At 42.2% G+C, this 27,882-nt stretch overlaps 1 protein-coding gene across 1 annotated transcript in view; it reads right to left on the bottom strand.

Annotated features, from left to right (window-relative positions):
* Positions 1–27,882, bottom strand: part of EIF4H (eukaryotic translation initiation factor 4H) — a gene marked incomplete in the record, with an annotated part of 210,739 nt that overhangs the window by 65,465 nt on the left and 117,392 nt on the right. The window contains 1 exon segment of the mRNA XM_053707493.1: positions 14,276–14,329. Within this exon segment, the coding sequence (XP_053563468.1) occupies positions 14,276–14,329 (54 nt within the window).

A 27,882-nucleotide genomic window follows, 5' to 3' on the forward strand; every position in this document is an offset into this window, starting at 1 on the left:
TGCAAAGCGGCATCTAAAATAAAAGAGTTAGCCAATTTAAGTGCTTTAACTCTGTCCATAACCTCCTCATACGAAGATTCTTTATTGAGCGACCTTTCTAGTTCTTCGAACTAGAAACACGCTGCTGTAGTGACAGGAACAATGCATGAAATTGGTTGTAGAAGGTAACCTTGCTGAACAAACATCTTTTTAAGCAAACCCTCTAATTTTTTGTCCATAGGATCTTTGAAAGCACAACTATCTTCTATAGGAATAGTAGTGCGTTTGTTTAGAGTTGAAACCGCCCCCTCGACCTTGGGGACTGTCTGCCATAAGTCCTTTCTGGGGTCGACTATAGGAAATAATTTCTTAAATATAGGGGGAGGAACAAAAAGGTATGCCGGGCCTTTCCCACTCCTTATTTACTATGTCCGCCACCCGCTTGGGTATAGGAAAAACATCGGGGGGCACCGGAACCTCTAGGAACTTGTCCATCTTACATAATTTCTCTGGAATGACCAAATTGTCACAATCATCCAGAGTAGATAATACCTCCTTAAGCAGTGCGCGGAGATGTTCTAGTTTAAATTTAAATGTTACAACATCAGGTTCAGCTTGTTGAGAAATTTTTCCTGAATCTGAAATTTCTCCCTCAGACAAAACCTCCCTCCTGGCCCCTTCAGATTGGTGTGAGGGTATGTCAGAACAGTTATCATCAGCGTCCTCTTGCTCTTCAGTGTTTAAAACAGAGCAATCACGCTTTCTCTGATAAGTAGGCATTTTGGATAAAATGTTAGCAATAGAATTATCCATTACAGCCGTTAATTGTTGCATGGTAATAAGTATGGGCGCACTAGATGTACTAGGGGCCTCTTGTGTGGGCAAAACTGGTGTAGACACAGAAGGGGATGATGCAGTACCATGCTTACTCCCCTCATTTGAGGAATCATCTTGGGCAATATCATTATCTGTGGCATCATTGTCCCTACTTTTTTGGACACTATGTCACAATTATCACATATATTTAAATGGGGAGAAACCTTGGCTTTCATACATATAGAACATCGCTTATCTGATGGTTCAGACATGTTAAACAGGCTTAAACTTGTCAACAAAGCACAAAAAACGTTTTAAAATAAAACCGTTACTGTCACTTTAAATTTTAAACTGAACACACTTTATTACTGAATATGTGAAAAAGTATGAAGGAATTGTTCAAAATTCACCAAATTTTCACCACAGTGTCATAAAGCCTTAAAAGTATTGCACACCAAATTTGAAAGCTTTAACCCTTAAAATAACGGAACCGGAGCCGTTTTTACATTTAACCCCTATACAGTCCCAGGTATCTGCTTTGCTGAGACCCAACCAAGCCCAGAGGAGAATACGATATCAAATGACGCCTTCTATAAGCTTTTTCAGTGGTTCTTAGCTCCTCACACATGCATCTGCATGCCTTGCTCTCCAAAAACAACTGCGCATTAGTGGCGCGAAAATGAGGCTCTGCCTATGACTAGAAAAGGCCCCCATCTGAAAAAGGTGTCCAATACAGTGCCTGCCGTTTTTTTAAAACAATCCCCAAGATTATAATAACTATAAGAGTTATAATCTGCCAAATATGTTTAGTAAAGTAATCGTTTTAGCCCAGAAAAATGTCTACCAGTTTTATAAGCCCTTATGAAGCCCTTTATTCTTTTACTTAAACTAAGAAAATGGCTTACCGGTCCCCATAGGGAAAATGACAGCCTTCCAGCATTACAAAGTCTTGTTAGAAATGTGGCCAGTCATACCTCAAGCAGAAAAGTCTGCAAACTGTTTCCCCCAACTGAAGTTACTTCATCTCAACAGTCCTGTGTGGAAACAGCAATCGATTTTAGTAACGTTTGCTAAAATCATCTTCCTCTTACAAACAGAAATCTTCATCTCTTTTCTGTTTCAGAGTAAATAGTACATACCAGCACTATTTTAAAATAACAAACACTTGATTGAAGAATAAAAACTACATTTAAACACCAAAAAACTCTTAGCCATCTCCGTGGAGATGTTGCCTGTGCAACGGCAAAGAGAATGACTGGGGTAGGCGGAGCCTAGGAGGGATCATGTGACCAGCTTTGCTGGGCTCTTTGCCATTTCCTGTTGGGGAAGAGAATATCCCACAAGTAAGGATGACGCCGTGGACCGGACACACCTATGTTGGAGAAATATCGACGGCAACTATCACCTTAGAACATCCAACACCAGCAGCATATGAAATCAGTGGAGGGATGAAACACCGTGAACCCCCCACCGAAAGCAGGAGACCAGATTAGAAAGCTCCCACAGCAGGATTTAAACTCCAAGCCTTCAGCTACTAGGCAGGGTAGAGATCCCTTAGGCTACCTAGACCTGCATCAACTGGAAGTACACAGTCAAGACTCAGCAGAGCAGTCAGATCCCTGACCCCCACTTCGAGGAAACTGACCCAGTCCAAAGGGATTGGAAAAGTCCAAAAACAAAAGATTATAAAATTCTTCAAACCACACCTCAGAAGAAAAAGGAGGGGCCTAAAAGGAAAAAACCCCATGGGGGAACAACTCTGACCATTATTTAATACTACGTGCTCGAGTTCCAGAACCCCTACACAGCTCCCTCCTAAGAGGGACCACTCCCAAACCAGGGAGATAGACACTAAACTACAGCATCCCAGTACCAGAATCCAGCCCCAGGACCTCTTGCACACAAGGAGGACAGAACCTCTCGGAAACGAGAAGAAGGACCTTGGGGCCTCAACGGAAACTGTATTTATAAACCTCCACGAAGGAGGACAAACACAAAAAGCAAATTTATGCTAACCTGATAAATGCATTTCTTTTACGATACGACGAGTCCACGGATTTCATCCTTACTTATGGGATATCGCCTCCTGGTCAGCAGGAGGAGGCAAAGAGCACCACAGCAGAGCTGTATATATAGCTCAAATAAGCAAAAAGGTTCAGCAGCACATAGCAGTATAATATAAAAAGTTTTATTCTTCATTTAAGGCACACAGGTACATCATGGAAAAAACGTCTGACGCGTTTCATGCCCCCTAGTGGCGTTTCATCAGAGACTACAGGTGTTCTGGCCATGTCCCTCTTATACTCAGGTCATGGGCGGATACATATTTTAACCCTTTAATGTCACATCCTACACAAACCGTATTACACATTAAAAGTATGCATAAACATAAAATATGTCACAGTATAGATCATCTTAAGTTCTCAAAATACAATGTGTCAAGGAGAAGAAAAATATGATTAATTTTCTATGAACATTTGTAAGATAAATTTGAACACTCAAAAGTATGCAGATTATGTTTAACTAGACGCCTGGATACTATATACTATGTATCCTTTAAACGTTACACCACTTTATTCCTATTGAAAAATAGGCACAAACTATTGGTCATATAAATGCATGTATATAAAACTCTAAAATACCCACAAATGTTATTGAAGCCAATACTACAACCATGGATAGGCTTTAATTCTAAGATATAGTAAAATTTATTTAAAGCCCTATATATTACCAAATATCATATATGCATTAAGGGCTAAACAAAATAACTTATATACCATTCTAAATTAAGGCCATTACGGATTCTAGTCTTAAAGGGACAGTATACACTCATTTTCATATAACTGCATGTAATAGACACTACTATAAAGAATAATATGCACAGATACTGATATAAAAATCCAGTATAAAACTGTTTAAAAACTTACTTAGAAGCTGTCACTTTGGCTCTGTTGAAAAGGTAGCTGGAAAGCCCACTGCAAATAAGACACTCCCCCCCTCCCCCTTCTTTTGCATATGAAAAGACCCTTTACACAAACAGGAGCAAGCTGGAGTAGGTAGTCTAGCGTATTCACATAAAACTTTGGGGCTTGGTTAGGAGTCTGAAAATCAGAGCAATGATATTTAAAAATAAGCAAAACTATACATTAATTAAAAAAAAAAAACTTTATGGGCTATATAAATAGATTATCTACAAAACATTTATGCAAAGAAAAAATGAGTGTATAATGTCCCTTTAAGTTGGTAAATCCAATATAGCTCTTTCTTGTCTAAAATCTTATACTTATTACCACCTCTTAAAGGGACCTTGGCTATATCATTTTTACCTTAAATTTACCCTCATTGGTGAAATGTGTAAGATTAAAGTGTCTGGCTACTGTGGAATCTTTACAATAATTCTTCACATCATTAACATGTTCCCTTACTCTCACATTGACCTCTCAGGTCGTTTTCCCAACATATTGAATTTTGCAAATATTGCATTCCAATAAGTAAACAGCGGACGTTGTTTACTTATTGGAATGCAATATTTGCAAAATGCATGAGCTTGGAGCAGCCGCTCCTGTTACGTACTGTATATATATATATATAGCTCCTCCCTTCCCTCCCCCTCCAGTCATTCAAACGACGTTAGGAAGAGAAAGGAAAAGCCAAGGTGCAGAGGTGACTGAAGTTTATTAAAAATAACGGCCTGTCTTAGAAAATGACAGTGTGGGCCGTGGACTCGTCATATCGTAAAAGAAATAAATTTATCAGGTAAGCATAAATTTCCTTTTCTTTTACAAGATATGACGAGTCAACAGATTTCATCCTTACTTAAGGGATACAATACCAAAGCTATAGGACACGGATGAAAGGGAGGGACAAGACAGGAACCGAAACAGAAGGCACCACTGCTTGAAGAACCTTTCCCCAAAAAACAGCCTCGGACGAGGCAAAAGTATGAAATTTGGAAAATTTGGAAAAAGTGTGAACAGACGACCAAGTTGCAGCCTTGTAAATCTGTGCAACAGAAGCATCATTTTTAAATGCCCATGAGTAAGCCACAGCCCTAGTGGAATGAGCTGTAAATCATTCAGGAGGCTGCTGTCCAGCAGTCTCACATGCAAAACGGGTGATACTCCTCAGCCAAAAAGAAAGAGGTAGCCGTAGCTTTGACCCCTCCTATCACTAACACAGGCAAAGAGAATGACTGGAGGGGGAGGGAAGGGAGGAACTATATATACAGCTCTGCTGTGGTGCTCTTTGACTCCTGCTGACCAGGAGGCGATATCCCACAAGGACGTAATCCGTGGACTCGTCATATCTTGTAAAAGAAAGAAACCTCTTCCACAGCCATATGCATGGAGAAGAGATGAGAGTACAGTGAAACAAAGTGATAAGAGTCCATTCGGTCATACCGACAGCTCAGTGGAAACAGACAACCACACATCAAGGGGCAATAACTGCACCTGACGACCATTGTCAGATCCCACCGGAAGACAGCAAGCTAACCCTCAGGTAGATACCAGAAGGGACAAGCGGATGTTTCAAACCTAAAAGGTTTGAGACCGAACCGCCCAGGACCGATCCAGCAGACTCCGAACTCTCAGACAAGAGACATGGTCATAAACTAGACCCCCAGAACCCGAGACCGGTCAAAGTTCAAACCCACTGAAAAACTGTCAAGTTACCTCATACGGAGAATTGCACCCTGGGCAGTGCATCCCACATCCCAATGCCCCTGGACATTGGACGCTTGAAATAGATTGAGACCTAATAGCCTATAAAGACATCTTAACAGGCCTAAGAAAAGGGCAACCAGTACCCGGGGTAGTGTCCGAAACCAGGACCCTCTGCTTGTAAATCCAAAAGGCTAGATCTCTTAGAGAGTCGAAGGGGACCCCCCTGCTAAAGGGAACGGGATTACACGGAACAAGCTCCATTTGAAGTCTGAATGGGTTGAGGCAGCCCTGCCGGGATTTGGACCTGTGACCTTGGGTCTTCAGAACAGGCTATATTGAAGTCAGGGTATTTTACCAACTGACCTACTTCTCCGGCCTACAAGCCCTTAGGATGAGAAGTAATAGTATCACTAAGACCCTTAAAGGATCAGCCTCCCCGGAAAATCCTGTACCTCACAGGAAAAAAAGGGAGGAGATGCCGGGGGAAAAACACAATTTATGCTTACCTGATAAATTTATTTCTCTTGTGGTGTATCCAGTCCACGGATCATCCATTACTTGTGGGATATTCTCATTCCCAACAGGAAGTTGCAAGAGGACACCCACAGCAGAGCTGTTATATAGCTCCTCCCCTCACTACCATATCCAGTCATTCGACCGAAAACAAGCAGAGAAAGGAGAAACCATAGGGTGCAGTGGTGACTGTAGTTTAAATTTAAAAATTACCTGCCTTAAAATGACAGGGCGGGCCATGGACTGGATACACCACAAGAGAAATAAATTTATCAGGTAAGCATAAATTGTGTTTTCTCTTGTAAGGTGTATCCAGTCCACGGATCATCCATTACTTGTGGGATACCAATACCAAAGCTAAAGTACACGGATGAAGGGAGGGACAAGGCAGGTACTTAAACGGAAGGTACCACTGCCTGTAAAACCTCTCTCCCAAAAATAGCCTCCGAAGAAGCAAAAGTATAAAATTTGTAGAATTTTGAAAAAGTATGAAGCGAAGACCAAGTCGCCGCCTTGCAAATCTGATCAACAGAAGCCTCATTTTTAAAGGCCCAAGTGGAAGCCACAGCTCTAGTGGAATGAGCTGTAATCCTTTCAGGAGGCTGCTGTCCAGCAGTCTCATAGGCTAAGCGGATTATGCTTCTTAGCCAAAAAGAAAGAGGTTGCCGAAGCCTTTTGACTTCTCTGTCCAGAGTAGACAACAAACAAAGCAGATGTTCTTTAGTAGCTTGTAAGTAAAACTTTAAAGCACGAACCACGTCCAGATTGTGTAATAGACGTTCCTTCTTCGAACAAGGATTAGGACACAAGGATGGAACAACAATCTCTTGATTGATATTCTTGTTAGATACTACCTTCGGTAAAAACCCAGGTTTGGTACGCAGGACTACCTTATCCGTATGAAAAATCAGATAAGGAGAATCACATTGTAAGGCAGATAACGGAGACTCTACGAGCCGAGGAAATAGCTACCAAAAAAAGAATTTTCCAAGATAAAAGTTTTATATCTATGGAATGAAGAGGTTCAAACGGAACTCCTTGAAGAACCTTAAGAACCAAATTTAAGCTCCATGGTGGAGCAACAGGTTTAAACACAGGCTTGATTCTAACTAAAGCCTGACAAAATGCCTGAACGTCTGGAACATCTGCCAGACGCTTGTGCAAAAGAATAGACCGAGCAGAAATCTGTCCCTTTAAGGAACGAGCTGACAATCCTTTTTCCAAACCTTCTTGGAGAAAAGATAATATCCTGGGAATCCTGACCTTACTCCATGAGTAACCCTTGGATTCACACCAATAAAGATATTTACGCCATATCTTATGGTAAATTTTCCTGGTGACAGGCTTTCGTGCCTGTATTAAGGTATCAATGACTGACTCGGAGAAGCCACGCTTTGATAAAATCAAGCGTTCAATCTCCAGGCAGTCAGTCTCAGAGAAATTAGATTTGGATGGTTGAAAGGACCCTGAAGTAGAAGGTCCTGTCTCAGCGGCAGAGTCCATGGTGGAAAGGATGACATGTCCACTAGATCTGCATACCAGGTCCTGCGTGGCCACGCAGGTGCTATCAGAATCACTGATGCTCTCTCCTGCTTGATCTTGGCAATCAGTCGAGGGAGCAGAGGAAACGGTGGAAACACATAAGCCAGGTTGAAAGACCAGGGCGCTGCTAGAGCATCTATCAGTGTCGCCTTGGGATCCCTGGACCTGGATCCGTAACACGGAAGCTTGGCGTTCTGGCGAGATGCCATGAGATCCAGTTCTGGTTTGCCCCAACGATGAATCAGTTGTGCAAAAACCTCCGGATGGAGTTCCCACTCCCCCGGATGAAAAGTCTGACGACTTAGAAAATCCGCCTCCCAGTTCTCTACACCTGGGATATGGATAGCTGATAGGTGGCAAGAGTGAATCTCTGCCCAGCAAATTATTTTTGAAACTTCTTACATCGCTAGGGACCTTCTTGTTCCCCCCTTGATGGTTGATGTAAGCCACAGTCGTGATGTTGTCCGACTGAAATCTGATGTACCTCAGAGTTGCTAACTGAGGCCAAGCCTGAAGAGCATTGAATATGGCTCTTAGTTCCAGAATATTTATTGGAAGGAGAGTCTCCTCCTGAGTCCACGATCCCTGAGCCTTCAGGGAGTTCCAGACTGCACCCCAACCTAGAAGGCTGGCATCTATTGTTATAATTGTCCAATCTGGCCTGCGAAAGGTCATACCTTTGGACAGATGGACCCGAGATAGCCACCAGAGAAGAGAATCCCTGGTCTCTTGGTCCAGATTCAGTTGAGGGGACAAATCTGTGTAATCCCCGTTCCACTGACTGAGCATGCATAGTTGCAGCGGTCTGAGATGTAGGCGGGCAAACGGCACTAAGTCCATTGCCGCTACCATTAAGCCGATTACTTCTATACACTGAGCCACTGAAGGGCGCGGAATGGAATGGAGAACACGGCAGGAATTTAGAAGCTTTGATAACCTGGACTCCGTCAGGTACATTTTCATTTCTACAGAATCTATCAGAGTCCCTAGGAAGGAAACTCTTGTGAGTGGGGATAGAGAACTCTTTTCCTCGTTCACTTTCCACCCATGCGACCTCAGAAATGCCAGTACTACGTCCGTATGAGACTTGGCAATTTGGAAGTTTGACGCCTGTAGCAGGATGTCATCTAAATAAGGGGCCACTGCTATGCCCCGCGGCCTTAGGACCGGCAGAAGCGACCCTAGAACCTTCGTAAAGATTCTTGGGGCTGTAGCTAATCCAAAGGGAAGAGCTACAAACTGGTAATGCCTGTCTAGAAAGGCAAACCTGAGAAACAGATGATGATCTTTGTGTATCGGAATGTGAAGATAAGCATCCTTTAGATCCACTGTAGTCATATTGACCCTCCTGGATCATAGGTAGGATGGTACGAATAGTCTCCATCTTGAATGATGGAACTCTGAGGAATTTGTTTAAGATCTTTAGATCCAAAATTGGTCTGAAGGTTCCCTCTTTTTTGGGGACCACAAACAGATTTGAGTAAAAACCCTGTCCCTCCTTTGGAACTGGATGGATCACTCCCATAACTAGGTGGTCTCGTACACAGTAGGGTTGCACCGATACCGATAAAATGCACCGATACTTAAACCGATACCTCCAAATGCAAATGCACCGATACTTAAACCGATACCTCCACTTCCTACCCATATGCTACCTTGTGGCATTTTTTCAAACTGCATTTTCTCATTTCATTTTAAAAACTGGAGTGGAGACTAAACTAAAAATTGTTTACTACTGTTCTGCCAATACAAATTGCTGTTATTTGTATTATTGTAGGAGAGATCACTGTTCCTCGTTCAGACAAACCCCTGAAGTACTGGGCAGTTAATAAACAAATTTCCAGCTCTGGCTAAAATGGCCCAAAAATATCTTTCTGCCCCATGCAGTATGGTGGAAAGTGAAAGACTGTTCAACTTGTAGTTGAACCTCCATACAAATGTCAGATTGATGTTATATAACAGCCCTACAACCCAATTGCATCACCCCTTTAAATTTAATATTTTATTGTAATATTTTTTATTTATAAACATGTTCAGTAAACTTTTGACAAATAAAACTGTTTTATTATTTCATAATGTCTTTTGAATAACAGTCCTTTATAATTATAAAGAAAGAATCTTAAACAATTAGTCTGTATTGTGCTTGGTAAACTGTCACATGACATTAAAAAAAAGTATCGGTAATTGGTATCGGCGAGTATTTGAAAACAAGTATTGGTACTTGTACTCGGTAATAAAAAAATGGTATCGGTGCAACCCTAGTACACAGTGTAAGAATGCCTCTCTCTTTATCTGGTTTGCAGATAATTGTGAAAGGTGAAATCTCCCTTTTGGGGGGGAAGCTTTGAAGTCCAGAAGATATCCCTGGGATATAATTTCCAACGCCCAGGGATCCTGGACATCTCTTGCCCACGTCTGGGCGAAGAGTGAAAGTCTGCCCCCTACTAGATCCGTTACTGGATAGGGGGCCGTTCCGGCATAACTTCCCCCTCTTCAGATTCCTCTGGTGATAAATTTTTTAAAGACATAATATGATCTTTATTGCTTAAAGTGAAATCAGTACATTTGGTACACATTCTAAGAGGGGGTTCCACCATGGCTTTTAAACATAATGAACAAGGAGTTTCCTCTATGTCAGACATGTTTATACAGACTAGCAATGAGACTAGCAAGCTTGGAAAACACTTTGAATCAAGTTAACAAGCAAATATAATAAACTGTACTGTGCCTTTAAGAGAAACAAATTTTGTCAAAATTTGAAAAACAGTGAAAAAAGGCAGTAAATCAAACAAAATTTTTACAGTGTATGTAATAAGCTAACAGAGCATTGCACCCACTTGCAAATGGATGATTAACCCCTTAGTTAAAAAAACGGATAAAAAAACGATAGATTGTGTAATAGACGTTCCTTCTTCAAAGAAGGATTAGGACACAAGGATGGAACAGCAATCTCTTGATTGATATTCTTGTTAGATACCACCTTCGGTAAAAACCCAGGTTTGGTACGCAGGACTACCTTATCCGTATGAAAAATCAGATAAGGAGAATCACATTGTAAGGCAGATAACTCGGAGACTCTACGAGCCGAGGAAATAGCTACAAAAAAAGAACTTTCCAAGATAAAAGTTTGATATCTATGGAAATGGATGATTAACCCCTTAGTTCAAAAAACGGATCAAAAACACGATATAGACGTTTAACAGTCACAACAAACTGCCACAGCCTGCTGTGGCCCTACCTTCCCCAATAAACTATTTTGGAAAGCCTTTAAAGCCCTTCAGAGATGTCCTATAGTATTCAGGGAACTTCTGAGGGAAGCTGGATCTCAGTCTGTAATTTTAACTGCGCAGAAAAGCGCTAAATTAGGCCCCTCCCACTCATACTACAACAGTGGAAAGCCTCAGGAAACTGTTTCTAGGTAAAATTTAAGCCAGCCATGTGGAAAAAACTAGGCCCCAATAAAGTTTTATCACCAAAGCATATATAAAAACGATTAAACATGCCAGCAACCGTTTTATATTGCAATTTTAAAAGGGTATTACCCCTGAGAGTAAGCATGATACCAGTCGCTATTAAATCACTGTATTCAGGCTTAACTTACATTAATCCGGTATCAGCAGCATTTTCTAGCATTTCCATTTCTAGAAAAAATTGTAACTGCACATACCTCATAGCAGAGTAACCTGCACGCCATTCTCCCGCTGAAGTTACCTCTCTCCTCAGACATATGTGAGAACAGCAATGGATCTTAGTTACAACCTGCTAAGATCATAGAAACCTCAGGCAGATTCTTCTTCTATTTACTGCCTGGGATAAAATAGCACAACTCCGGTACTATTTAAAAATAACAAACTTTTGATTGAAGAAAATAAATAACTATATTTCACCACTCTCTCTTACTACCTCCATGCGTGTTGAGAGTTGCAAGAGAATGACTGGATATGGTAGTGAGGGGAGGAGCTATATAACAGCTCTGCTGTGGGTGTCCTCTTGCAACTTCCTGTTGGGAATGAGAATATCCCACAAGTAATGGATGATCCGTGGACTGGATACACCCGACAAGAGAAAACAGGAAGTTACCCCAAGCCCTGCGCTCCCTAAAGCGTGCAACATACTAAAAAGGGAAGTGGTAATGAAGACACAGATGACCCGACCACCTGAGAAGAGAAACAAGTACCCCCAGCAACCTACGAGAGGTACCATGACTAGGCCACACAAAAAAAAAAACAGACATCCAGAAGATACCAAGAGTGCAAACAAATATTGTCATCCATCTGGTGCTCCCGACACCAATATGTCATCCAAACCTCCAAACCTATGGGAAATGGAGGAACTTCGGTTCCAAAGCCAAAAGGCCTCTCACGAGGAGCCTCAGCGGACTCCGAGTCCGGAACCCCCTCAACAGTAGGAACAGGAGGAGGACCGATGTAGTCCCTCCATCTTCTAGTAATGGTAACAAGAACAAACACTTATCAAAGTGAACAACTCAGCACCCGATAAGGTAACCAGCACACCGGCACCACGTGGGTGACATGAACCGTAAGGAACAGCAGCTAGCGCCCGACCAGTACCCGCCTGGCACGAGAACACTCTTAAACCATCCAAGGTCCAACAAAAATCGAAGCACCCGAAGGGATCGATAAACTATAAACATAACTGTCATATAGTACTGCCCAACTTCCAAGAAAGTGCTCACGTGACCATAAAATCGCAAGTATCAGTTCCAGAGCGGAAACGTTCCCAAAACGGAAAATCATAACAGACATGAGCTTCATAAAACAAATTAAAACACATCCTAGCCAGATCAAAGAAAATGAAGGCAGCACCAGAGGGTGAACGACCAAGGAGAATGGGCATGCTAAAAGGACCAGTCGATGAGAGGCCCTATTCTCCTAAGCTCAGAACTGGAACAGATACTAAAAAGAAAAGAAAAACGGAGACGTCAAGGAGATTGGCTTCATCCCCATATGTCTTACCCAGTTTGCCATCCAGCACGGAAGGACGAGGATCTCTCGGCCTAGTAGGATCGGAATCCTCCAGCACCGTCAAAACATGCCTTAGCAGTACATGAAGACGTGCCAGTCTAACGGAAGGCAAAATGTTCTCCCGCCGGATCAATGGACGACCCCGAGGGAGGGGCCCCAGAGGCCATCGCTTCCCCAGAAGGTCGAACTGACTCAGGCAATCTCACGCATGACGGACCCTGGTTAACAGAACACAGACAGTATCTTCAAAATACTTCTCTTGGGAGATATAAATGCGCCAGCGCCATAGATATGGCCATGCGGAACCGTGCCATATCCTCTGGAGGAAACAGGCCACCTTCCGGAGAAGTAACAGCCATAGGGACACCTGCTTGCCTAGCAAAAGAAGGTTCTGGGGCACGAGCCTCACGGGACATGGAATCCTCAGGGGCGGATGGCTCAACGCACTCTACATTCCCCGATTCGGGGGAAGAGAGTACTCTAGAACGGCAATCGGAACATAACTGATAGGCATGGATAACCCGGGCCATTTCATACTCCTCACAAGATGTATACTCTGAGTCGGAGATGTCAGTCTCTAAAAAATCAGAATCCTCCATAACTTGGAGATTGCAAATATGGACTAAAGCTAATGGCACCTTACACCCCCAATGGCTGGGGCACTCACCACCTCCTGTGAACCAGACAACCAACGAACAGACTCTCTCCATCGCCACTTGGTCAGGGTACAGAAAAGGAATTACGTGACCACACCCGGTCACAAGGTGCGCCGTGTAAGCCCGCAAAAAAAGGTGCGCCAGTCCAAAAGGACCGCGCAGTCTGATAAGGCCGTTATGTTCCGAATAGTCATGAGCCCAAGCATCTCTACACATTAGCAGACAGATCATATAACAAACATGATTAAAGTACCCCCTGTTCAATAACCCCCACAGGAGATATTAACCCTTGATTCCATTTTAAAATAAAGGAGTTCCACTGGGACCCTGACTTCTTTTGTTAACATTACATTCACATATGGAAATAAAATGAAACAATCTTACCGGAATCCACGCTGTGGAACAGGAACACGGCCCTTTAAGTGTGACAGATAGTTGCAGCGCTTCTGACATGGATTTGAGTGAAGAAAGGCAGGCAGCGAAACTCGTCAATGCTGATTGTCAAGGAGCTGTTAACATTAATCGGGATGGTTTTGAAGAGACGACACTCCCTGCATCTCCAGACTAACTTTCATCCATGCTCTCACTGAGAGGATGACAGGATTACTTAAAACTCCAGTCCCATTTCTAAGAGTACTACCCTCCATAGGAGAGACTCTTTCAATCTTAGCACACTTCTCTGCCAACCTCCTGTGACGAAAGGCAAAGAATGACTGGGGAATGAGGGAAGTGGGGGAGGTATTTAAGCCTTTCGCTGGGGTGTCTTTGCCTCCTCCTGGTGGCCAGGTTCAGTATTTCCCACAAGTAAGGAATGCAGCTGTGGACTCTCCCTGTATTAAGAAGGAAAAGAAACCCATAGTGAACATTTACCAACCCATAAAACAATTGGCCATAACTTGACCCCATACAAAGAATGTATGCAAGACCATGAAGAAAGAAAGAATCAGAAAAGGAAAAAAAAAGGGTCACCATCAAATCAGAAAGCTAAGTTAAAAGGATAAGAAAGGATCCAAAAGTGACACATTGCACAGGTGGCAATGCTCGTCATAAGTACACTGAAAGTGACATGCAAGTCCCAAACACCTAGAGGAGCAACAATGAACAAACAGGATTCCTTTACCAGCACTGAAGTCATCTCTTGCACCTCCTCTAGAGCCGTATAAGTTATCGTTTCCTGAAAAACAAGGTAATATGGAGGTGAAAGCTAAAATTTAACATTAACTAACCCTTCTAAAAGCGTAAATGACAATTTCTGCAGTCCCCACACAAAAAAAGATTAGAACATATCAAATTACAAAACTTTATTTTTATCCCAGTACTACAAATATTATACAAAGGTTATTAGCTTAACAGTTGGACAATCTTAGTTTAACAAATTATTTTTTTTATAATTACACAGGAGAACCAAAAAGAAGAAAATATAAAATAAATGAACGCCTAGGGCGAGCTTACATATGCGGCGTAACACACGTCGCCCTTAAGTTCACCTCGCACATCGGGTGAATCACATAAACCGTGCCGCCAGATGATAAACTGACGTAAGTCGGATAAACTGTTGAGGTTCAGAAATTTGCGCAACTACACATTTCAGGCTCGCCAGTAACTTAAGGACTTATCATACCGCAGCATTTAACAACAACAACAAAAAAAAGTGGAATTTGCACGTAAAAAAAAAAAAAAAGAAAAAATCTAAAACCGTACCGAAAAAATTAAACCGACATGTCAAAACGCCATTCCAACCCCCTAAACCGCCATCCCCCCACATCGCAATCAATTTAAAAAATGAACCCCTAATTCGCCAACCTCCCCACAATGCAAAGTACCTAATTAAACTATTCACCTCTAATCTGTCAACCTCCCCACAATGCAAAAACTTAAGTAACCTACTACTTCCCCCTAAGCTGCCAACCCCCCACAATGCAAAGTACCTAATTAACCTATTAACCCTTAATCTGCCAACCCCCCCACAAAGCAAACACCTAAGCAACCTATTAACCTCTAAAACACCAACCCCCCACAACGCAAAGTATTGACCTAATAACTAAGCCCCCTAACAAACCCAATTAAAATACATAAATTAATTACATAAATGAACAAAATACCAACTACCTTAAAAATAAATAAAATTACAAAAAAACACAACAAAAACCTACATTAGTATAAAAAAAAAACACACATTGCATAAAAAAAGCTAAGATTACAAAAAAATAAACTAAATTATCCAAAATAGGAAAAAAAAAAAAAAAAATTATGCTTACCTGATATATTTATTTCTTTTTTGACACGATGAGTCCATGGATCATAATTACTAATGGCATATTCACCTCCTGGTCAGCAGGAGGCAAAGAGCACCGACAGCAGAGCTGTTAAATAGCTCCTCCCTTCCCTCCCACTCGAGTCATTCGACCGAAGTTAGGAAGAGAAAGGAAAAGCCAAGGTGCAGAGGTGTCTGAAGTTTACAATAACCCACAACCTGTCTTAAAAGAACAGGGCAAGCCGTGGACTTGTGTCAAAAAAGAAATAAAATTTATTAGGTAAGCATAAATTTTCTTTTCTTTTTTAAGACACAATGAGTCCACAGATCATCTTAATTACTAATGGGATTCAATACCCAAGCTAGAGAACACGGATGATACGGGAGGGACAAGACAGGTAACCTTAACGGAAGGCACCACTGCTTGAATAACCTTACTCCCAAAAGCGGCCTCAACCGAAATAAAAGTATCAAGTACGAAAAACCTTGAAAAAGTGTGAAGAGAGGACCAAGTTGCAGCCTTGTAAACTTGTCCCACAGAAGCTTCATTCGTGAATGCTCATGAGAAAACAACAACCCCCGTGGAATGAGCTGCAACTCTCTCTGGAGGCTGCTGTCTACCAGACTCATATGTAATAAGCATAATACTCTTCAGTCAAAAAGAAAGAGAAGTAGCCGTAGCTTTCTGTCCCTTGCAGTTTCCTGAGAAAATCACAAACAAAGAAGACGGACGAAAGTCCTTAGTCGCCTGCAAGTAAAACTGTAAAGCACGGACCAAGTTCAAATTGTGCAAAAGTCATTGCTTCTGAGGAGGAGGATTAAGACACAAAGGAGGAACAACAATCTCTTGATTAATGTTCCGATCAGAAACAATCTCCAACGGCTCCAAGCCGAAACGCGTAAGCCAGACAGTGCCACACCTGCTGTGCTTTTACTTGTGTATGCCTTTCGCTTTTAATTTTAACTTTTTGAAATAAAGACGTTTTACTGATACTCTCCAGGATTACCGCTTCTCTATTTATGCAATTTGCCAGTGATTCCTAAATTATCGCGCTGTGGGGAGGTGTGTGTTTTCTACTTACAGCTATTGGTGAACCTTCAGCTTGATTTTTACCATGGATGGGTTCCTGCTGATTGACACTACAACCAGCCAATAGGATTCGGCGCTCGTCGAAAAGGCGAGTAGGAGAGACTGCTGTACACTCCCAGACCCACGAGGACGCTAAGCAGCTGAGCCGGTGGAGAGACGAGCACTTGGAGGAGGTATAAGGTACCCGTGCATTGCAGATCCTAAAATACCGGTAAATAGAAAGCAGGCTTGGGCAGCAGTGGGGGGACTGACTCCGGCAATTGCCTATGTAGCTATCCGAAATTGTCATATCGTATTCTATCTGAAGGCTGGTATATCGTTTGCAATCCACCATATTAGCTGGATATAAGTGTTTATTCACTACATGTATTCCTTCTGCACTACTGAGTTTTCTTTTCTTGTATGCTTTACAGAAAGAAACAACCTTAGAAACTCGTGATGATTCTTGTGAACGGTGACATGCAGGTATGCGTCCTTTAAACCACCGTTGTCATAAATTAACCCCCTTGGATCAGAGGAAGAATGGAACCAATAGTTTTACATCTATAACCCAAGCCTGAGCGAAGGAGGAAGTCTGCCCCCTACAAGATCCGGACCCGGATTGGGGACATGCCCTTCATGCTGTCTTTGATTTGAAAGCAGGCTTTTTAGATAGATAGCCTTGGATTCCAAGATTGATTGGGTCTCAATACAGGTGAAGACTGTTCCTGATTGGAAGCAACAGAGGAAGAATGTCCCTTGATTTTCAAAAGAAACGAAAATCGCTCTGTCATCCTTATATGTTTGTTTCTCTTTATCTTGAATGAGAAAATGACACATACCGAGATATTGGAGAAAATCTGACAGGCCAGGTTCAAACAAGGTCTTCTCCTTGTAAGGGATCATCAAAGATTATACTAAGATGAGGCATCTGCAGACCAAGACCTTTCCTAACGCTCTGCAGCCAAATGACAAAGCCTGAAATCTTAGCTCCCATCCTAAAAACCTGAAGGGGAGCATCCGAAGTAAAGGAGTTGATTAGCTGAATCGCCTTTATCCTATTCTGGAATTCCTCGAGAGGAGTGTGTCCAAATATGATCAGACAACACATCAACCAGTACGCCGCCGCACTTGTAAAGGCAGTACAAACCGTAGGTAACTTTAACCCCTGACGGACACACCGCCTTTGATAGGATCTGCTCTATTTGGAGAAAAGTTTCCCACTATCCAAACATTGAATGCCTATTTGGTACAAACAAAACTCTTACCATGAAGGGCACATCAAATTGGTAATATAGCTTACTGGACTAATTAGGATTGACCAATGCCCAGGGTAGCATCCTTAAGAAGCAAACTGAGGTGTACAGGCCTTTACAACCTCAGTACTAAACAAAGGGATTACCCAGACAGAGTCGGAGATTTCCTCCTATATACTACCGAAGTATCTTCCTCTATAGGCCTCATGGATATCTACTACAGTATCAGCAAAATGAACTGATAAAATACATATCCTCAATCGTTTTCCCTACAACATGAGAAAAACAAACAATGCAACAGATATCGCTTCAATGAAAGAAGGATGCAACATCTGGCAAAGTAACTTCCAGAGGAGCTGATGAGGAAGCGCAGGGCACTGCATGTGTAGGCTATCAAAACATTTTTTTTATTTTTTTTTTAATATATTCTTATAGAAAAATCTCTCAACAGAAAGAAACAGAGAAAGGGATTGGTGGTACCACATTTATTTGTAAATAAGGAGACACTATGTGGGGTCTCTGGAACCAATCTGACTCGCATATAAGTGATAAGCAAATAAAAAAACTGACAGAAAAAAACGTGACTGTCTCTTTAATTTTTAAAGTAACATTTTTATGCACTTTATTGTGTCTCTAACTCTTTTAAAGTATAACCCTTGATAATTATCATTGCGAGGGAACTTGGGCTCTGGTGTAAACATGACTGCTCCTATCGCCTCAGCAAAGGTGCCTGCCAGCCCTTCCGCGAAAATTCCAGACTCAGTGTTTATAGTTCTGTCCGGTACAACAAACACACACCTAGAGGTCTCCACTGATCCTTCCGGTAACGGAAGTTTTATCAAAAGGATGCAAAACAACATTGGCGCCACACGAAAACTCTGCCCATCGTGGGCGTTATCCAACACCATCTCCCGGTCGCCATTAATGTTTTACACCTGAAAGCGTCGGGAGGGAAACCAACAACAGAACACACTAGCCTCAAACTGCATGGTAGCCGTTTGCAATGTACTGGGTAGCTGCCAGATCCAGATATGCAGCATACATGTGGAAACACCTCACATTAAGATTGCATTACCGCGTGGTAGCCGTTAGCAACATGCAATGTACTGGGCAGCTGCCAGTCCCAGAGATGCAGCATACATGTGGAAACACCTCACATAAAAATTGCATTACCGCGTGGCAGACGTTAGCAACATGCAATGTACTGGGCAGCTGCCAGTCCCAGATATGCAGCATAAATGTGAAAACAACTCACATTAAAACTTACAATATTAGCCCACAACTACACTCAATATAAGGGGAGCTGTCTGTCCCGGACACACAGTTCAAACGTGTAACCACCCCACAGTGAGCTGTTAGTTCTAGACTCTCACACTGAGTCCGCCACTGAGCTTCCAGAAATAGCTTATTACAATATGCATTGTAGATACAGCCCCTGAGTCCAACTGTCCAAGGTGTCCCCTAAAACATCTAGGAGAATTAACCACAAATTTAATGAGGAATAAATAAAGTGTCAAACCTGTTTTCTGAGTTTGCTTCAACTCCACAGAAAAAAGTCAGCACTTACCTCATTTTCTGCCGGACAGTAAGGCAGTTCCAGGCTTAAGAGGTCCTCTCTCTCCCATGGACCTGTAATACAACGAAAGTCCTGAGTAAATATCCCTCAGGTTTTCTTGTTAAGGGCAGCATTCAATATATGGGAGGTGCAGTGAGAATTATGTCCCACAAGTTCCCATTGCTCTAAAGCCACCAAAAGCTCTACTGAAGAGACTGATAAGGACTACGGCTACACCCTAGAACAAAGCAGCACACTCTGGCACTACTTTAAAAATAATAAACTTTTAAGATTGAAGAATCTATTCTAACACCTAACTTTACCTCTTCCTATCACTAACGTAGGCAAAGAGAATGACTGGAGTGGGAGGGAAGGGAGGAGCTATTTAACAGCTCTGCTGTGGGTGCTCTTTGCCTCCTCCTGCTGACCAGGAGGTGAATATTCCATTAGTAATTAAGATGATCTGTGGACTCATCGTGCCTTAAAAAAGAAAATTCTTATTCCTAATCTAATATCCCCCCCCCCCCCCTAAAAAAAAAAAAAAACCTAATCTAACAATATCCCATCGCCAAATATGTGATCACACCCCAAAATTCCAGGAGCCAAGCGCTTAACTTTTTGGGAATCCTATATTTTAAGTTCTTCAACAGCTGCTAAAAATTACCTTGCAAATAAACCAATTCCTGGAGGAAAACTGATCGGGGATTTTATTCAAATACTGTTTACGGACACAAAGAAACTGCTTTGATATCGGAACATGGAACAATCATGTCACTTAAGAGAAGCATCTAAGTGAATCCTAATGTACAACCAAAAAGACAGGTTTTAAAGATATCTCTTAAAAGGATCCAGACATACATTAGCGTAGGGTTACCCCAAGTGCAATCCTTAAAACTAGGATGCCTGAACAACAAGTCAGACTCAGCTGTTCAATAACTATCTTCTCTTTGGAGGAAATCTTAAAAGTATGGCTTTTTAGTAAATCCTTTGAATGGCAAACTCAACTATTCCACTGCAAATAACACTGCCTTAAAATATACCTCTAAAGAAAAAAATACCCCAATTACAACCTGTGTTAATATTCTTATTTCAGAAAAATCCATCAGAAAACACAATCACAGCATTTTAGAACAAGGCACCCAACATTGTTACTCTTCTCAAAACTCTCTTCACATTTAGAGAAGAGTAACAGCACATTATAATAACTTATTACATATGCATTCAATTATTGACAACTTAAAAACTTGTGTTTGTTCTCTCTCACCTCATATCACTACTATACAGGAACATAAAAATGTTTAAAATGAGACATGAAACAGTATGCTCTATTGAAATGATGAGACACATTCTATTTTAAACACATTCTATTATCCCATGCATATGCTTCATTCTCTTAATATCCTTTGTTGAAAAAACAGCAATGCACTATTGGGAGCTAGCTAAACACATTGGCCAATGACAAGAGGAATATATGTGCAACCACCAATCAGCAGCTAGCTCCCACTATAGTGCAGTGCTGCTCCTGAGCCTACCAACAAATGCTTTTTAACAAAGGAGAGCAATTTAAAATAGAAGTAAAACGGATAGTTGTTAAAAATGGTATGCTCTATCTGAATGATGAAAGTTTAATGTTTACTTCACTGTGCCTTTCACATACATTGAGTAAAGAGGAGTAACTGCATTGAACAAAATTTATGCGTATCTGATAAAGTTCTCTCTTTCTGGACATGGAGAGTCCACAACGTCATTCCAATTACTAGTGGGATATTCTACTCCTGGCCAGCAGGAGGAGGTAAAGAGCACCCCAGCAAAGCTGTTAAGGTTAACTGCCTTACCCATAACACCCAGTCATTCAGCCAAAGGAAATGGAAAAAAGGAAGAAATACAAGGGTGAAAAAGGTGCCTGAGGTTTACTAAAAAAAACATAATTTATGCTTACCTGATAAATTCCTTTCTTCTGTAGTGTGATCAGTCCACGGGCCATCATTACTTCTGGGATATTACTCCTCCCCAACAGGAAGTGCAAGAGGATTCACCCAGCAGAGCTGCATATAGCTCCTCCCCTCTACGTCACTCCCAGTCATTCGACCAAGGACCAACGAGAAAAGGAGAAGCCAAGGGTGAAGTGGTGACTGGAGTATAAATTAAAAAATATTTACCTGCCTTAAAAACAGGGCGGGCCGTGGACTGATCACACTACAGAAGAAAGGAATTTATCAGGTAAGCATAAATTATGTTTTCTTCTGTTAAGTGTGATCAGTCCACGGGTCATCATTACTTCTGGGATACCAATACCAAAGCAAAAGTACACGGATGACGGGAGGGATAGGCAGGCTCTTTATACAGAAGGAACCACTGCCTGAAGAACCTTTCTCCCAAAAATAGCCTCCGATGAAGCAAAAGTGTCAAATTTGGAAAATTTGGAAAAAGTATGAAGCGAAGACCAAGTTGCAGCCTTGCAAATCTGTTCAACAGAGGCCTCATTCTTGAAGGCCCAAGTGGAAGCCACAGCTCTAGTAGAATGAGCTGTAATTCTTTCAGGAGGCTGCTGTCCAGCAGTCTCATAAGCTAAACGAATTATGCTACGAAGCCAAAAAGAAAGAGAGGTAGCAGAAGCTTTTTGACCTCTCCTCTGACCAGAGTAAACGACAAACAGAGAAGACGTTTGTCGAAATTCCTTAGTTGCCTGTAAGTAAAATTTTAGAGCACGGACTACATCCAGGTTGTGCAGTAGACGTTCCTTCTTCGAAGAAGGATTTGGGCACAAAGGAGGAACAACAATCTCTTGATTGATATTCCTGTTAGTAACTACCTTAGGTAAGAACCCAGGTTTAGTACGCAGAACTACCTTATCCGAATGAAAAATCAAATAAGGAGAATCACAATGTAAGGCTGATAATTCAGAGACTCTTCGAGCCGAGGAAATAGCCATTAAAAATAGAACTTTCCAAGATAACAACTTTATATCAATGGAATGAAGGGGTTCAAACGGAACGCCCTGTAAAACATTAAGAACAAGGTTTAAACTCCATGGTGGAGCAACAGTTTTAAACACAGGCTTAATCCTGGCCAAAGCCTGACAAAAAGCCTGGACGTCAGGAACTTCTGACAGACGTTTGTGTAACAGAATGGACAGAGCTGAGATCTGTCCCTTTAATGAACTAGCAGATAAACCCTTTTCTAAACCTTCTTGTAGAAAAGACAATATCCTAGGAATCCTAACCTTACTCCAAGAGTAACCTTTGGATTCACACCAATATAGGTATTTACGCCATATCTTATGGTAAATCCTTCTGGTAACAGGTTTCCTAGCCTGTATTAAGGTATCAATAACTGACTCAGAAAACCCACGTCTTGATAAAATCAAGCGTTCAATTTCCAAGCAGTCAGCTTCAGAGAAGTTAGATTTTGATGTTTGAAAGGACCCTTTATCAGAAGGTCCTGATTCAGAGGTAGAGACCAAGGTGGACAGGATGACATGTCCACCAGGTCTGCATACCAAGTCCTGCGTGGCCATGCAGGTGCTATTAGAATCACTGATGCTCTCTCCTGTTTGATTCTGGCAATCAATCGAGGAAGCATCGGGAAGGGTGGAAACACGTAAGCCATCCTGAAGTCCCAAGGTGCCGTCAGGGCATCTATCAGAACTGCTCCTGGATCCCTGGATCTGGACCCGTAACGAGGAAGCTTGGCGTTCTGTCGAGACGCCATGAGATCTATCTCTGGTTTGCCCCAACGTCGAAGTATTTGGGCAAAGACCTCCGGATGAAGTTCCCACTCCCCCGGATGAAAAGTCTGACGACTTAAGAAATCCGCCTCCCAGTTCTCCACTCCCGGGATGTGGATTGCTGACAGGTGGCAAGAGTGAGACTCTGCCCAGCGAATTATCTTTGATACTTCCATCATAGCTAGGGAGCTTCTTGTCCCTCCCTGATGGTTGATGTAAGCTACGGTCGTGATGTTGTCCGACTGAAACCTGATGAACCCCCGAGTTGTCAACTGGGGCCAAGCCAGGAGGGCATTGAGAACTGCTCTCAATTCCAGAATGTTTATTGGCAGGAGACTCTCCTCCTGACTCCATTGTCCCTGAGCCTTCAGAGAATTCCAGACGGCACCCCAACCTAGAAGGCTGGCGTCTGTTGTTACAATTGTCCAGTCTGGTCTGCTGAATGGCATCCCCATGGACAGATGTGGCCGAGAAAGCCACCATAGAAGAGAATTTCTGGTCTCTTGATCCAGATTCAGAGAAGGGGACAAGTCTGAGTAATCACCATTCCACTGACTTAGCATGCACAGTTGCAGTGGTCTGAGGTGTAAGCGTGCAAAGGGTACTATATCCATTGCCGCTACCATTAAGCCGATTACCTCCATGCATTGAGCCACTGACGGGTGTTGAATGGAATGAAGGATGCGGCAAGCACTTTGAAGTCTTGTTAGCCTGTCCTCTGTCAGGTAAATCTTCATTTCTACAGAATCTATAAGAGTCCCCAGGAAGGGAACTCTTGTGAGTGGAACGAGTGAACTTTTCTTTTCGTTCACCTTCCATCCATGTGACCTTAGAAATGCCAGTACTAACTCTGTATGAGACTTGGCAGTTTGAAAGCTTGAAGCTTGTATCAGAATGTCGTCTAGGTATGGAGCTACCGAGATTCCCCGCGGTCTTAGTACCGCCAGAAGAGCACCCAGAACCTTTGTGAAGATTCTTGGGGCTGTAGCCAATCCGAATGGAAGAGCCACAAACTGGTAATGCCTGTCTAGGAAGGCAAACCTTAGGTACCGGTAATGATCTTTGTGAATCGGTATGTGAAGGTAAGCATCTTTTAAATCTACAGTGGTCATGTACTGACCCTCTTGGATCATAGGTAAAATTGTCCGAATAGTCTCCATCTTGAACGATGGAACTCTTAGGAATTTGTTTAGGATCTTTAAGTCCAGGATTGGTCTGAAAGTTCCCTCTTTTTTGGGAACCACAAACAGATTTGAGTAAAACCCCTGTCCCTGTTCCGACCGTGGAACTGGATGGATTACTCCCATTAACAAGAGCTCTTGTACGCAGCGTAGAAACGCCTCTTTCTTTGTCTGGATTGTTGACAACCTTGACAGATGAAATCTCTCTCTTGGAGGAGAGTATTTGAAGTCCAGAAGGTATCCCTGAGATATTATCTCTAGCGCCCAGGGATCCTGGACATCTCTTGCCCAAGCCTGGGCGAAGAGAGAAAGTCTGCCCCCCACTAGATCCGATCACGGATCGGGGGCCCTCAATTCATGCTGTTTTAGGGGCAGCAGCAGGTTTCCTGGTCTGCTTGCCCTTGTTCCAGGACTGGTTAGGTTTCCAGCCTTGTCTGTAGCGAGCAACAGCTCCTTCCTGTTTTGGTGCAGAGGAAGTTGATGCTGCTCCTGCTTTGAAGTTACGAAAGGAACGAAAATTAGACTGTCTAGTCTTAGCTTTGGCTTTGTCCTGAGGCAGGGCATGGCCTTTACCTCCTGTAATGTCAGCGATAATCTCTTTCAACCCGGGCCCGAATAAGGTCTGCCCTTTGAAAGGTATATTAAGCAATTTAGACTTAGAAGTAACATCAGCTTACCAGGATTTTAGCCACAGTGCCCTGCGTGCCTGAATGGCGAATCCTGAATTCTTCGCCGTAAGTTTAGTTAGATGTACTACGGCCTCCGAAATGAATGAATTAGCTAGTTTAAGGACTCTAAGCCTGTCCGTAATGTCGTCCAGAGTAGCTGAACTAATGTTCTCTTCCAGAGACTCAATCCAGAATGCCGCTGCAGCCGTGATCGGCGCAATGCATGCAAGGGGTTGCAATATAAAACCTTGTTGAACAAACATTTTCTTAAGGTAACCCTCTAATTTTTTATCCATTGGATCTGAAAAAGCACAGCTATCCTCCACCGGGATAGTGGTACGCTTAGCTAAAGTAGAAACTGCTCCCTCCACCTTAGGGACCGTTTGCCATAAGTCCCGTGTGGTGGCGTCTATTGGAAACATTTTTCTAAATATCGGAGGGGGTGAGAACGGCACACCGGGTCTATCCCACTCCTTAGTAACAATTTCAGTAAGTCTCTTAGGTATAGGAAAAACCTCAGTACTCGCCGGTACCGCAAAATATTTATCCAACCTACACATTTTCTCTGGTATTGCAACTGTGTTACAATCATTCAGAGCCGCTAACACCTCCCCTAGTAATACACGGAGGTTTTCCAGCTTAAATTTAAAATTTGAAATATCTGAATCCAGTCTGTTTGGATCAGAACCGTCACCCACAGAATGAAGTTCTCCGTCCTCATGTTCTGCCACCTGTGACGCAGTGTCTGACATGGCCCTAATATTATCAGCGCACTCTGTTCTCACCCCAGAGTGATCACGCTTACCTCTTAGTTCTGGTAATTTAGCCAAAACTTCAGTCATAACAGTAGCCATATCCTGTAATGTGATTTGTAATGGCCGCCCAGATGTACTTGGCGCTACAATATCACGCACCTCCCGAGCGGGAGATGCAGGTACTGACACGTGAGGCGAGTTAGTCGGCATAACTCTCCCCTCGTTGTTTGGTGAAATTTGTTCAATTTGTACAGATTGACTTTTATTTAAAGTAGCATCAATACAGTTAGTACATAAATTTCTATTGGGCTCCACTTTGGCATTGCAACAAATGACACAGGTATCTTCCTCTGAATCAGACATGTTTAACACACTAGCAAATAAACTTGCAACTTGGAATACAATTCAATTAGAATAAAAAACGTACTGTGCCTTTAAGGAGCACAGAAGATCTATGACAGTTGAAAATTAATAAATTGAAACACTTATAGCCTCAATCCTTGTAAACAACACAACTTTAGCAAAGGTTTAATCCCATTAGCAAAGATAACAAATTCTGAAAGCAGGAAAAAAATAACAGAATAAACGTTTTTTTATCTCAGTCAACTATAATTCTCACAGCTCTGCTGAGAGAAATTACCTCCCTCAAAATAAGTTTTGAAGACCCCTGAGTTCTGTAGAGATGAACCGGATCATGCAGGAAATACAATGAGCTGCTGACTGAAATTTCTGATGCGTAGCAAAGGCGCCAAAAAAAACGGCCCCTCCCCCTCACACACAGCAGTGAGAGAGAACAGAAACTGTCAGAAAAAAGATTAAGCAACTGCCAAGTGGAAAAATAGTGCCCAAACATTTATTCACTCAGTACCTCAGCAAATGAAAACGATTTTACATTCCAGCAAAAACGTTAAACATAATTTCTAGTTATTAAACAGCTTTATGTACTTCTTACAGTGTAATTCTAGTGAAGTACCATTCCCCAGAATACTGAAGTGTAAAGTATACATACATGACATTATATCGGTATGGCAGGATTTTCTCATCAATTCCATTGTCAGAAAATAAAAGCTGCTACATACCTCTATGCAGATTCATCTGCCCGCTGTCCCCTGATCTGAAGTTTACCTCTCCTCAGATGGCCGAGAAACAGCAATATGACCTTAACTACTCCGGCTAAAATCATAGCAAAAACTCTGGTAGATTCTTCTTCAAACTCTGCCAGAGAGGTAATAACACACTCCGGTGCTATTTTAAAATAACAAACTTTTGATTGAAGATATAAAACTAAGTATAATCACCATAGTCCTCTCACACATCCTATCTAGTCGTTGGGTGCTATATGCAGCTCTGCTGGGTGAATCCTCTTGCACTTCCTGTTGGGGAGGAGTAATATCCCAGAAGTAATGATGGCCCGTGGACTGATCACACTTAACAGAAGAAAACAAACTGCTGAATAATAATATAAAATTAAAAAAAAGAGGGCGGGTGGTGGACTCTTCATGTCCGGAAAGAAAGAAATTTATCAGGTAAAAGGAGGAACAACAATTTCCGGATTAAATGTTTTGACTTGAAACCTCCTTAGGGAGATACCCCAATTTGGTACGAAGGACCGCTTTATCAGCATGAAAAATAAGATATGGGGAAACACAGTGTAAATCTAAAAGCTCAGATACTCTGCGAGCGGAAGAAATGGCAACAAGAAAAAAAAAACTTTACAGGATAACCATTTTATATCAACAGCATGCATTGGTTCAAACTGGGCCTGCTGCAAAACTAAGAACTAAATTAAGGCTCCACGGGGGAGCCACAGGTTAAAACACAGGTCCGATTCTAACCAGGGCCTGTACAAAGGCTTGAACATCTGGTAGATCTGCCAGACATTTGTGCAAAAGGATAGATAACGCAGAAATCTGACCTTTTAGAGTACTGATCGATAAACCCTTATCCAGGCCATCCTAAAGAAAAGACAAAATCCGGGGAACCTACACCCGGCTCCAGGAGAATCCCTTCGATTCACACCAATAAGATATTTACGCCATATCTCATGGTAAATCTTGCGAGTAACTGGTTTTCGAGCCTGAATCATAGTTTCAATGACCGCTTCAGAAAACCCACGTTTGGACAGAACTAGGCGTTCAATCGCCAAGCAGTTTCAGAGAATCTAGGTTTGGATGGAGGAAAAGACCCTAAAAACAGAATTTATGTTTACCTGATAAATTACTTTCTCCAACGGTGTGTCCGGTCCACGGCGTCATCCTTACT

This window comes from Bombina bombina, chromosome 3 (assembly GCF_027579735.1).
Source record: "Bombina bombina isolate aBomBom1 chromosome 3, aBomBom1.pri, whole genome shotgun sequence".
Lineage (NCBI taxonomy): Eukaryota > Metazoa > Chordata > Amphibia > Anura > Bombinatoridae > Bombina > Bombina bombina.